Source organism: Dreissena polymorpha, chromosome 3 (genome assembly GCF_020536995.1).
Source record: "Dreissena polymorpha isolate Duluth1 chromosome 3, UMN_Dpol_1.0, whole genome shotgun sequence".
Classification (NCBI taxonomy): Eukaryota; Metazoa; Mollusca; class Bivalvia; order Myida; family Dreissenidae; genus Dreissena; species Dreissena polymorpha.
In genome coordinates, this window is record NC_068357.1 from 97,791,202 (window position 1) to 97,805,076 (window position 13,875).

At 35.6% G+C, this 13,875-nt stretch overlaps 1 protein-coding gene across 1 annotated transcript; it reads left to right on the plus strand.

Annotated features, from left to right (window-relative positions):
• Window positions 1–942: 942 nt before the first annotated feature.
• LOC127875457 (calmodulin-A-like) lies at window positions 943–12,992 on the plus strand. The gene is made up of 6 exons (XM_052420519.1): window positions 943–1,108; window positions 6,143–6,170; window positions 8,601–8,744; window positions 9,334–9,479; window positions 10,178–10,274; window positions 11,084–12,992. Exons 1-6 carry the CDS (start codon window positions 1,106–1,108, stop codon window positions 11,113–11,115), a joined length of 450 nt encoding a protein of 149 aa, XP_052276479.1. The 5' UTR covers window positions 943–1,105; the 3' UTR covers window positions 11,116–12,992.
• The last annotated feature ends 883 nt before the right edge of the window (window positions 12,993–13,875 follow it).

The following is a 13,875-nucleotide window of genomic DNA, read 5'->3' on the forward strand; positions in this document are numbered from 1 at the left end:
ACACTTACGCAAAAGTCAGTAACATCTGATGCAGGAAAGCCATGGAGTGTTGCCTTTAATCTTCCCAACATACTTAATCGCTATCGATCCAGATTAGCCATCTGATTTGTGTTATAATGGATTGATCAATGTCATTAAAATATCGATCATAGGTTAATACCCGCAGTTAAACCCTGCATAAAATTTCACTAGCTGTTACTTCCACGTGTGTTCCAATATAACTCGATATTAATTAAAAGTATTACATGTTTAAAAAATATGTCCCTTTGTCGAATGTCGATTCATCGTTTCAGTATTTTTCAAACACAACATACAAACACAGTTTAATACACTGATCGCCAGTTCGTATATGAGTCGCGTTCTGATAAAACTGGGCTTAATGCATTTGCGTAAAGTGTCGTCCCAGATTAGCCTGTGCAGTCCGCACAGGCTAATAAGGGACGACACTTCCCGCTTTAATGACATTTTTCGTTAAAATGAAGTCTCTTCTTAGCAAAAATCCAATTGAGGCGGAAAGTGTCGTCCCCGATTAGCCTGTGCGGACTGCACAGGCTAATTTAAGACGACACTTTACGCAAATGCATTAAGCCCAGTTTTATCAGAACGCGACTCATATAATTTGGCGCATGTCGGTATAAATGGACGAAAGTTCATGAGGTTAATATGCCACGATATTACGCGTTACAGCCATAAGTATATAGTGCAATCAAAAAAACTGTTATGATTTACATTTGTTTAAATTCGTTTGATTATTTAACACTCATTTTTTGTGAAATACACCTCAAAAAGTGACAATATTTAGTAAGAAAAACGAATGCAATGCGTGTAATTGCTGAATATATAATTAGGCCCAATTGTTATAACTTGGATGGATTTGTTTGCGACATCGCATTCTGAAAAAGACTCGCTCTTCAATTCAATGGGCTTTATCGGAGAGAATTTAGATAAACATTGATTGAGGTGATTTAAGCCGTATAACGTTCGAATATTGTGACCGAGGGTTTAACGAAGACAGGTTAAGACATCGTGTATCGAATGTTTTGAGTATGATATTTTATGGAAGTAATAGTTTAAAACATTAATTTGTACCTAATTTGGATAAATCATGGTAAGATATTTAATAATTTACTTTCAGTCTATTCGTTGAACCGCAATTTGTAGCATATGGTTATTTTAAGCTTTGTAGTTCTTATAATGTTTATGGAATAATAAACACATATCTGTATAACTAATCAAGACGTGATGCCTGAGCCGCGAATAGTTTATATGCATTCATGTGCTCAAAGTATTCTATATAATTTCGTTGCTAAGTTTTGATAATCTTATATATTTAATGCGTTGCAAAAGTCTAGTTTACATATTCGCTGCTGCTTTTAATTATATTAACCCATTTATGCCTAGCGTCTAGAAAAAAGGCCTTGGCAAACAGCGTAGACCCAGATGAGACGCCGCATGATGCGGCGTCTCCTCGAGGTATGCGCTGATTGCGCAAGGGAATTTCTGTAAGAAATATTCTAAATATAGAAATAAATATACTAGACATCCCTAATTTTGGAAATAAATTGATCCAATTTAGAAGGATGAGATAGTCCACTAGGCATACCGGTTAATGGTTTAATAATTCCTTCCTCGACAAATTTGTAGTATAAATGTTGGCTATTATGTTTCACCAAAGACACAGTTCTAGTATGTATCTATGTTTTAAATAACGTTTTGATTATCTTCAATATAGGCATTTCTTAGTTCGCATCATGAACATTAAGAATAATGTGGAACAAATAAACTGTTTTACAAGTATTTTTTATCAAAATACATATGAAGCGAAAATGGTGCATGCAATAACATCGCATACAATAAAACGCCAAAATGAATACAACTATTTGGTAAATCACATGTACTTTAAACTTTGCTTCTGTATGTACATGTATACGTCGAAGCCACACAACTTATTTGGCATAGTAAATTTAAGTAAAAATAAGAAACGTATTTTATCTTTGCTAATAAAAATATATCTGGTGGTTACAAGGTAAAAATCCGTCTTTTTGCGCTTTAAAACTCAAAAATAATCGCGTTTGTCGAAATGGACGTACACTTCTAGAAATCCTACTTTCGGTTTTAAAAGTTGTACCGTTTGAAAATAATAAATTACTTGCTAACTAGGCGATAGATTTAATTGTATATATGCCAATTTAAATATGTCTGGTGGTTACAAGGTAGAATCCGTCTTTTTGCGCTTTAAAACTTAAAAATAATCGCGTTTGTCGAAATGGACGAATACGTATAGCAATCCTACTCTCGGTTTTAAAATTAAAAAAATTAATAAATGACTTGCTAACTAGGCTGTAGATTTAATGACAATATTGCACACTTTCAAGTAACATCTATATGTATTGATTAACGTGCATTTCATTACAAGGTGTGTGGCTTTAAAGTGACTGTTCAAACAAGTTTGTCGTAACATTTTAAGTATGTATATTTTAGAATCGTTAAAAATGTATTTTTCAAACATTTCACCTTTTTTTTAAGTTATCGTCCATTAAGGCCCAGTCTCACTATGATGCCGGCGGAGCCCCGGTGCGTGATCCGGCATCTACCGGGATGAACCGGGGCTCCACCGGGATGAACCGGGGAATACCGGGGACAAACGGACCTCCCCCGAGAAAGTATTTAAATGTTAAATACCTCTCGGATGGTCCGAGAGTCGCCGGGAAGGACCGGCAACGACCGGCATGGCACCGGGAACAACCGGGATGGCACCGGGAACAACCGGGACGGCACCGTAGCTCCCCGGGGCCCATACAGATCCCAGCAGAGCTACGGCAACGCCCCTGTGGAGCCCTCTCGAATGCCGGCAGAGTCCCGGTATTGCTACGGTACATAAGTAAACCGGTAAAGCCCCGGTGAGTGCCGGCGGATTTACGGTATACCGGGGCTCTGTCGGGGCTCTGCCGGGACGCTGCCGGCTTTCACCGGGGCTCAACCGGGGTATTACCGGCGACAACGGGGCTCTGCCGTGGCTTCATCGGGGTAAACCGCAGCTTGTCCGGGGTTGACCGGGACTCTGCCGGGCTGTTGACCGGCTTCAACCGGGGCGGCACCGGAAAATAGTGTGACCGCGTTAAAAAAATTCTACGAATCATCCCGGTTCTCGCCGGTCGACCGGCGTTAGCAAATCGGGATGGACCGGCGCTCTACCGGCAATAGTGAGACATGGGCTTTTTACAATTTGTCATCCAAATTTCATAAAGTACATGAATTTTATTTTACTAAAGAATCACCACATACAAGTATTAAACTACAGTGCATGAAACTTGAACAAATCCTGCTACACCAAACACGTTGACTTTTTTAACTTGCATGACACACTTGCCTGTAACGAGTTCAGTCAAATACCGTGCAATTAGCACTTAATCAAAGCACACATTTACTCGTGGTTGATGGGCACTTATCAACATTGCGATGGGTTCGTTTTCCGGAACTTAACATTAGAGCCCTTATTGCTGAGTTGTTTAAACAAGTAACGGTTTCTAGTTTTCCGACTTTATCATTTAAGTAAACTTTAATGTCGTAGGGTAAATATTATTAATTGTTGATGGCTTGATGTCGCTGTGTGAAAGTATCCCTTGCAGAGAAGAACAAATGTGAGCGACTGCGAATCGAATAACGGTACAAATCAAACATGCATATCACCCGCACCATTTACCAAACTTGGAAACGTGATGTCAAACACCAGGTCACTATGTCAATTTCGAGTTAAGCATTTGATCCATCTTGATTTCACATTTTTCGCCAAATAATCTCGAAAAGAGCTCAGAATATTTGTTGTAACATTATCTCGGCCGAGTTCGGAAATAACTTCGGTCGGTTGAAGACAAGTGTCGCGGGTCGTAGCAGTTTTATTGATATGGCTGTAGTAAAACGTTGTGAACATTTATAATGAACATATTTGGCCAATTTTCATGAAATTTCCTCAGAATACTCGTTCGTATGATATCTCAGCCGACTTTGAAAACGGTTCCGGTTCCTTGAAAAATCACGATGGCGGGGCAGATTTTCATAAATGACTGTAGTGGAACCATGAACAAAACTCTACAAGTAATCTTGTTATTCCCAATCAGCATGATACTTGATCAGAACACTTGTTCTTATAATGTCTTGGACAAGTTTTAAATGTGTTCTAGTTCTTGTAAATCATAACCGCCAATTGTGGCTATACAATATCATTGTGCACATTCTTGAGGTCACATTTTGCAAAATGTTCATGAAACTTGCCAAATGTTGTCCAAATGAAGTTCGAAAATGAACCTGGTCCGTTAAAAGACTGGCTTGCCAGAGAGAATGGTATATTTTGAAAAAGATTCTGGTCCGTCGAAAAACATGGCCGCCATGGGGGGCCAGTTCTCCGTGTGTGGTGATCACTTTAGAAGTAGTAAAGTAACTCATATTTAAACTTGCTCAGAACATTTTTGTTATAATTTGTGTGCCGGGTTAGAAAAGGTTTGTGGCCTGTTGAAAAGAGTTGCCGGGGCTTCAATGGCAGTTTACCTTGTATAGCTACAGAGAAACAAAATAACATACGTCGCTCACGTGAGAAGCAAATAATCTTAACTGTAATAGTCACTATTACAGTTAAGATAAGTTGCTTTTCACGTGAGCGACGTATGTTATTTTGTCCTATTGTTCAAAGTGCGCAGATAGTAACAAAAAAGAAAGAACATAACAGGGCCGTTAAACCATTTACTTTGGAAGAAGTATGTACCATTATAACTCGGCACATACTAACTTGTATAGTCCGTGTTTTGCTCAACTCTCTAAGCATAAAAATATGTGTTTCCGGATCTCCACTACTTTAATGAAAATATGTTAATTCAAATATAGGCTAGTATCCGATTCGTACTTAAATAGTACGCCTGGAACCGACCAAAACAATGTCGGACGTGATAGCTTTCTGACAGAAATGCATTTTAACAAAAATCCATTTATAAATCAAAAGACTATTTTAATGCAAAAATAGGTTAATGTCTGTGTATGGAAGCTTTATGCGAATACCGACGTGATCATGCTAAAATCATTACATTCCACTTGTGTATTTTGAACATCAGTGGATTTCGCAAAATCACTTTTTACCGTGATATCTGGGTAACGAAAATACATTTCGTCAACATATCATTGCGGAAGCAAAAAAGACATCGATTAAAGTTTGGATAACGAAACCAATTGCAATTAGTCTTCACGCTTATGATGGAGTAATAAACATGTATATTTATAGGTTTTAAATCTTTTCTCACGTTACAAGTAATAAAGTCAGAAAACAGTAGATGTGTATCCTACTACATTAAGATAAGTTATTCAAATCCAGAATTCCTAACGGGTCTTGTGGGTTATATAATAAGAATTTTTTTAATCAATAAACTTTGAAATATTAATATTTAAGGTATTTATGCATGTGCGTTTTTTATCAAACTATCCTGCTTAATTGAATGTAGATCGTTAATCGCCTTTAGAAGGTTGTTGATGAGCCTATTCGATCAAATTCGTGTTTGGAGCAGGTAATCGAAAAAGACGCTGACTCTTTATATTTTTTGATAGGTTTTTAACAAGTCCGTTTTTTTGTTTACCGACATATAACTGTGTATTTCTTAACCATTCAGCATTTAGTCTAGTATACGGCAGTTGAATGCGTTATCTACACCATTGAGATTGTTTGTGGTTGCTTTATGTCTGTTTGCTTTTTTATTTCCCTTGCAACTATTTTCATAAACAAAAACAAATTTAGCAATTGATCGGTACAAATTGAATATTCTTTTTTTAATATTGTTTAATCCGTTCCTTTTAAATGTTTTTTTAATTAAAGTCGCGCTCATTGTCTTTCATGTAAAGTATTAAATAAAATAAATATGATATGTAATACCGGTAGTCCTATTTAGATCACAATACCAAATGAATTTATTTTACATGTCATAAATTGCTTCTCACAAATAGTTCAACCATTTTCAAACCTATACTTATTTTGGCAGTTGAAAAACAATCATAGCCGACAAACTAAATGTACTAAACTTATAGAAAATATGATATAATATATTTGACATGGTGACGAGGTGTTGTCATAAAATAATGCTCACGTGTGTATTTTATTCTTCAGAGCGACCTTACAGAGGAGCAGATCAAAGGTACGTTATTTGTTGATGAGTTAATATTTGCTCAAATATTGAAAACACGGAAAATAACTGGTGGTATTCAAAAAGCTGTCACACAAGAACTACTAATACTTCTTTATTATGCACGCTACTAGTCAGTACTAGTAAATTCCAATTCTAATTTCTTGTGGAATTCAAATTACATGCGTAAAATTGAAATAAAACGTAGCACAACAATTGTGCACGTTAAATCTCCTATAACAATACCTTTTATCAATAAGCATTTTTAGATAAAAATGACTAAAACAATAAGAAAATGGTAATACCTTTAGTTTTCGGACGCTTTAAATTTTCGGACACTGCCTTTGTGGCCAATATAATTATTTTTCGTGCCTCAAAATTTTCGGGCATTCTGGTTTTCGTCAAAAATCTATGACTCTAAATAACTTTGACAAATAATAATCGATTCAGAACGTAATGCGCCCCTATTACTATACACACAATTGAAGGTGTAAGACTACGACTGACGAACAAAAAAAAGAATTCATGAATGGCAGATTTTGATTTTTATTTAAGTGCATTAATTACAGATTAATAATAGAGTATCGGTAAATCAAAAGCTTATATTTGAACCAGTTGGTCAAAAAGAGCATTGGAGTAACTTTCCGTACAAAAGAGTAGCGATAGTAGTAGTAGTAGTAGTAGTAGTAATAGTAGTAGTAGAAGTAGTAGTAGTAGTAGTAGTAGTAGTAGTAGTAGTAGTAGAAGTAGTAGTAGTAGTAGTAGTAGTAGTAGTAGTAGTAGTAGTAGTAGTAGTAGTAGTAGTAGTAGTAGTAGTAGTAGTAGTAGTAGTAGTAGAAGTAGCAGCAGCAGAAGCAGCAACAACAGCAGCAGCAGTAGTAGTAGTAGTAGTAATAGTAGTAGTAGCAGTAGTAGAAGTAGTAGTAGAAGTAGTAGTAGTAGTTGTAGTAGTAGTAGTAGTAGTAGTAGTAGTAGTAGTAGTAGTAGTAGTAGTAGTAGTAGTAGTAGTAGTAGTAGTAGTAGTAGTAGTAGTAGTAGTAGTAGTAGTAGTAGTAGTAGTAGTAGTAGTAGTAGTAGAAGTAGTAGTAGTAGAGGTAGTAGTAGTAGTAGTAGTAGTAGTAGTAGTAGCAGCAACAACAGCAACAGAAGTATTAGTAGCAGTAGTAATAGTAACAGAACTTTTGTTTTCCCGTCGCCAAAAAAAAATAAATCCTGAAAACAGACTTATTTTGTGTTTCCCCGAGTTATTTTTTTTTTGGCGACGGGAAAACATAACTTGTGTTTGCCCGACTTTTTTTTTTGAGCGGTGATGTCACCTTAGTGCCACAGTAGGTAACTGCTATTTAACATCTTTCAACTGCTATGCTGATGGTGGAAAATTGCGTCCGCGCTAGTTTACCACCGCAGTTTCAAATCGTTAAACATTATGTGCAGTGATCTGTAAGCGCACACCGTGTTTAACCTGCAACTGTTTAGAAACAAAAATGTCATAATAAGTTTTTTAACTCGAAAATATGTCGTCCAGTGAAACGTGTTGATTTTGAGGCTATTAACGCGCATATATCAGTAAATAAGAGTTATGTAACCTGGATGCTTCTTACTGTACACATAAAATAGATCCGTCTTAAAATCAATGTGTCGGTACCAACGTGTTATCAAACTCATATTTATACGCACCTCCGGTGTAGATGTCAGTTCAACTCCCACTGAAAGCGTTACAAACCTATTTTTGACTAGTGTACTTTTTCGAACGATGTGACACTCATCACTCATCAATATATCGTTGTAACTAGACAAATACATGTTCGGAAAAGGGATACTCATTATTCCAATATGTATTTATTTTAAGGCAAATGTTTGTTTCATTTAAGTATGTTGCATGTAATTGAATATTCAGAATTTTTTTTTTTACACAAACATTTGGTTCGGTTTATAATTATCCTTATTTCTCTAAATAAATCAAGATGCGCGTCGTGTTAGAATCTTAGATAACACCTTTTAAGATCGGCCGCTAAACGGATAGTACCGGCGATTGTACGGAAAATCCCGAGTAATTTTGTTCCAAGCTTTTAAAGAATAGACTTGTACAAATAAGAATTGTGATTTGAACAATAAGAAATTGAAAACTACCATTTGCAAATACGCATTTACTTGAATGTAACAAAGCATTGACACGTTTATTTAATTCACAAATTAGAATAAGCTGATAACCATTCCAGTCGTCAGTTATTTTATAAAACTTGTTAAATATAATGTGTAATGTTAACTATGTACTTGAAAAATGGATGTGTATAATTTGACAAAAAAACGTGACAATTCCGCAAGTAATATAATCAGTCATTTATACGTAAAAATGGTCATGTATGTGAATCTTAATTTTACTTACATTCCCTTCTATAACAAACAGTCTTTCTATGCTGACAGCTTTTTGATTGTTGGTAGAGTTTCGCGAAGCATTCGATCTCTTCGACAAAGATGGCGACCAAACGATTACCACGGCCGAGCTCCTGACCGTGATGCGGTCGCTAGGACACAACCCTAGTAACGAGGAGTTGATGCAGATGATCAGGGAGGTCGACATAAACGGTGAGACATCCGATGAGTGCGTCGTCTACTACATATGTTATTTGTCGTTTAAGTCGTGTGCCGTTTGGTGTTTGTGTCTTTTGCATTTCTTGTTTGCATTGTTGATGTCATTACCTGCTGTGGTCGGGCACTTACGGCTGTTTGTGTCATCAGGTTGGAATGTTATCTGCTGTTTTTCGAGTTTTTTTATGTAATACGATGTGACTGTCGTCTTCTATATATACAGTTTGATGTGTATGTAACCTGCGTCTGTTGTCCTCAGTTAAATGTGTTGTTTTTCGTGTGTGATCTGATTTGTTTAACTCTTTCAATGCTGGAACCGATTTTTTAAGGCCGTTGCAAACAGTTTGCATCCAGATGAGACGCCACAGAGCGTTCTTTTAGTATTCTTTGGGAAAAAAATGAAGAAAATGCTAATTTTAGAAATCCAGCAGACGACATTTTAGCAGACAACAAATTTCCCAGCATGCAAAGGGTTAATTGCTGATTAAGCAATACGTGTATGTCATTTCCAATGACACGAGATTGGTTTGTCTGGGAACCATCAAACATTACACACTCATAGTAGCTTTTCCCCAATTACATTCAGGGAACGGAAAGATCGAGTTCAACGAGTTTCTCGCGCTGATGGAGAAGAACCTGCGATGTTACGACTCGGAGGAGCTCATCCGGGGCGCCTTTGAGGTCATCGATCTCCACGGGGACGGCTACATCACCTACCAGCAACTGCGACAGGTACGCTGCGATAAGTTGATGGAACTAATTTGAGCAGGCGCATCGCAAATATTTACACAGTGATAAAGGGTCTTGTTAATAAGATTCAATGTCTGAAAAAAAGTTAGTATATGTTTTTTTACCATGCTTTTTAAGATAACCTAAACTTATTATATAAAGAAAGGGTTGACTAAAATATTTTACTCCATCGGTATTCGGTATTCGGGCCCAATACGTGTTGGACAAAATTGTAGCCATTCAGGAATTATTACTTAAACGCATATTTTAAATGCTTGTTAGAGAAACAAATTGTTTCCAAATTATTAACGAAAACATTTGCAAATCTTTAATTATTTTTTATTTATTTTTTATTATACATAAAAGAAACAATGTATTTAATATTTTCTTTTTCATGTGTGCTATTTTGCTTTTTAATGTTATTCATACATTGTTTTCTTTTCAAAATCTTATTCATACAATCTCTTTCATTGAATACAATGCATATATTTTTTTGAATACAGGTGAATGTCTTTTTTTGTAAAATGAAAAGAATAAATAGAGCTTTACAGTGGAAAAGTCCTTTTAAATCGATGTATTATCTATTTATGGACATCAAGTGTCAAAGGCGTAGATACCGCTTTCATAAATAGTTTTGTTTTCCAGTAAATGAATATGTCTGATACATCGGTATAAAGTATCCATGCTCATTTTCTTGGCAGGTCGTCCATGATCTGGGTCTGGACTACACGGAGGACGAAATGAGAGACATGATCGCCGAGGCGGACACTTCCGGCGAAGGCAGGGTCAACTACCACGGTCAGTACCTATCAGGGTGGCATGTCCAAGTTTCATCCTTTCATGAAAACGGACCAGTGGTCGTATGTTCGTTTATACTCTGCATTAATTGCAATTTTTTCAACATCAAATAATCGCTGCTTTTTGCTAATAGGATCATGGCGCTCTCTAAAACTCAAGATTATTTAGAACAATACGCCTCCGGCAAGTTCGCGAACTCTTATCTATGAAATAAATAAATAAATACATGTCTGTCTATCTTATTTATGAAACTGTGTAGTGGTACCTTAACTAGCAACTGCGCTATATGTGATTTTTTGCCATGCAAAAAGAGGCGCTAAAAATGATAATGATGTTTATTGGTCATGTCGTTGCTATAAATGATAATGTAATGATGATGATGATGACGATGAACAAGACAAAAGAAGAAACAAGATTTAGAACTATGATGATTATGATGATAATAATGATGATGATGATGATGATGATGATGATGATGATGATGATGATGATGATGATGATGATGATGATGATGATGATGACGATGACGATGATGATGATGATGATGATGATGATGATGATGATGATGATGATGATGATGATGATGATGATGATGATGATGACGACGACGACGACGACGACGATGACGATGACGATGACGATGACGATGATGATGATGATGATGATGATGATGATGACGATGATGATGATGATGATGATGATGATGTTGATGTTGGCGTTGGTTATGGTAAATGTGATGAAAAGAAATATAAAAAAGGACAGAAAGTAGTATAGATAATTAAGGTTATAATGATTTTTTTCGTTTGCAGATTTTTTGACAGTGATGACAAACAATCTTTAGTATACGACAATGAAGACCTCACTGCTGACTATACAGGTCCAATAGACCTCACTGATGACTATGCAGGTCCAATTATTATTATTGCAATGCTTCCTACCAAACACTTAGTTTCGCTCCATCATCACCGAGCAAAGTTACCTATTGCAAATGCTGTCAAACTTGGTTTTAAAACTGATATATGGTTTTGATCTCCATTCCATGGAAGAATCTCATCAATAATATCATTGTTGCTTAAATTAAAATTATACAAAAATATGTCGTCTGGATAATGAACGCTCTGACCTTTTGGTGCGTGTTTTAAAGGAGATAAACGACGGATAACAAGGAACTAATATTTCGTTAAATATCGATGTGTAACATTTAGTTATAAGACATGTAAGAAATACAAAAGGGACTAGGTAATAATACCGCAAAACTGGGCTTAATGCATTTGCGAAAAGTACGCACAGTTTTCAAGGATACAACTTTCCGTTTTGATGGAATTTTTCGTAAAAAGGAAAAGTTTTGACCCTAATTAGCCAGTGTATAATGCACAGGTAATATGTGACGCATAAGCATTAAGCCCCGTTTTCTAAGAACGTGGCTTAAATAAGTGTCAACTTAGGTCATAGTATTAATTGCTATTTATTTTATGCTTTCCGGTGGTTTAGAGAGAAATACCAGTGAAAACTAATTGGTATTCCACTGTTTTAAACAGTGAAAAATAACAGTGAAAAATATCGATATTTTTCACTGTTTTACTGTGAAATGACGTCATTTTTTCGACGAAATGACGTCATTAATCCAGCGAAATTATCAAGTTAAACTCATTAACAATGTAAATTAACGGTGAAAAAAGCATAAAATAAAAAGAAAATTTGTTGGATTCGATGGAATATCGATTTTATTTCACTCGTGATCATAGAAAATGTATATTTTCACTCGTGGCTTTGCCACTCGTGAAAATAATGTTTTCTATCATCACTCGTGAAATAAAATCGATATTCCACCGAATCCAACAAATAACCTCTATATATACTGGTTCAGACGTTATGTCAATGATGGAAGAGGCTCAAGCGAACTTAGAAATAAGCGAGCAAGCAAAGGTATGCTATTTCGGGCTCGTTTTATAAAACATCTTAAATTTGTAGTTTTCGATACAAATCGTAGTATCCGAACATCGGATTTCAAATTGTTGCACACAATTATTGTTGATTTTGTAAGATTTCTCTCATTATAAATTTTATTGTCGTAATAGTTTAAAGTAAATTGCTAAAAGTTTCGTTTGTTTTTATATACATAATGAACGTATTATGTTCAGTAAAGATGTTTTATTACAACGATTATTTGAGCCGTGTTCTGAGAAAACTGGTCATAATGCATGTGCGTAAAGTGTCGTCCCAGCTTAGCCTGTGCAACACTTTCCGCATTTATGGTATTTTTAGTTTCCAGGAAGTCCCTCCTTACCGAAAATCATGTTTAGGCGGAAAGTGTCGTCCCTGATTAGCCTGTGCGAACTGCACAGGCTAATCTGGGATGACACTTTACGCACATGCATAAAGCCCAGTTTTCTCAGTACAAGGCTCATTTAATGATTATTGTGAAGTAAATTCTTAACACGTCATATGACCTGAACCCTCTACCTAATAAAAAGCAGTTGTGAATGAATAAATATATGTATAGTTTTTTTCATTTTTTGAAAAACGGTTAGAAATACGTTTTCACTTATCTTTAAATACTTGTCTCGTTAATTATGATAGCATATTTGTTTGAATGTATGTGATATCTTTTGTTTAAATGCATAGATATGTCAGTCACATGTGCTTGTTACATAATGTTGCAAATTTTAACATTACATGTTAATCCGTTGTTAAGAATGATAATAAATATCTAACTGAGCACTGTGTTTTTTGTACCACCATACAAGGCACTGATAATGGTCTTCATGCCTTTAACACTTCACATTTTTACAACCAACACCAAATCTATGGAAATAGATTCAATTTTAAGCGTAAAATCTTCTTGCTGCATTGAAACTAGCGTCACAATCATCTATCGTATGGTCGTCGAGCTGTGAACACGTGTGGACGTACGACTTTGTCGCAATTTTTTTAAACGTACCCTTTGAGTAATTTTCTAAGCCAATGATGCAGTATTTTAATGTAGGTTAATAAAATTTTTAAGTTACTTCTGGTGTAATTTTGGAATAAAAGGGCCATCACCGCATACGTCTCCGCAAACTCTATGTAGCGGTTACTTCCCCTGATCGGTTACTAGATATTCTCGAAATAAATGTTTTGCGTATACATGTATAACCGATCGTGGCAACGTTTCCATAAAGTCGCGTTTTGATAAGACAGCAAAAATACTATCACCTAAGTATATTTGATGAGAACACTTTTGCTACTACATATATTACAGAACAAAGTCAGAAGGTGACGATGAACGAACAATTAAAATGATAATTACAATACGTTCGTTGTAATGAATAGTATTTATCATTTATGGCATAATTAACATATCTTTGTTTTAAATACTCGCCGAAAAAAGTATTGCATTAAAATTGCTCTGACTGTGTAATCAGCTGTTGTTAGTGTACGAATATTTTAACAGTACACATGTTCATAATTATACTGCTATATACATTTTTACTATTATTACAAAATATATTTATACCGATTCAACTACTTGATGCTTGTATATGGTAGGAAGGACATTCAGTACAGATAGTACTAGAGGTAACGATTTAAGTTTTCACTCCAAGAGACTGTTAGCTACCCC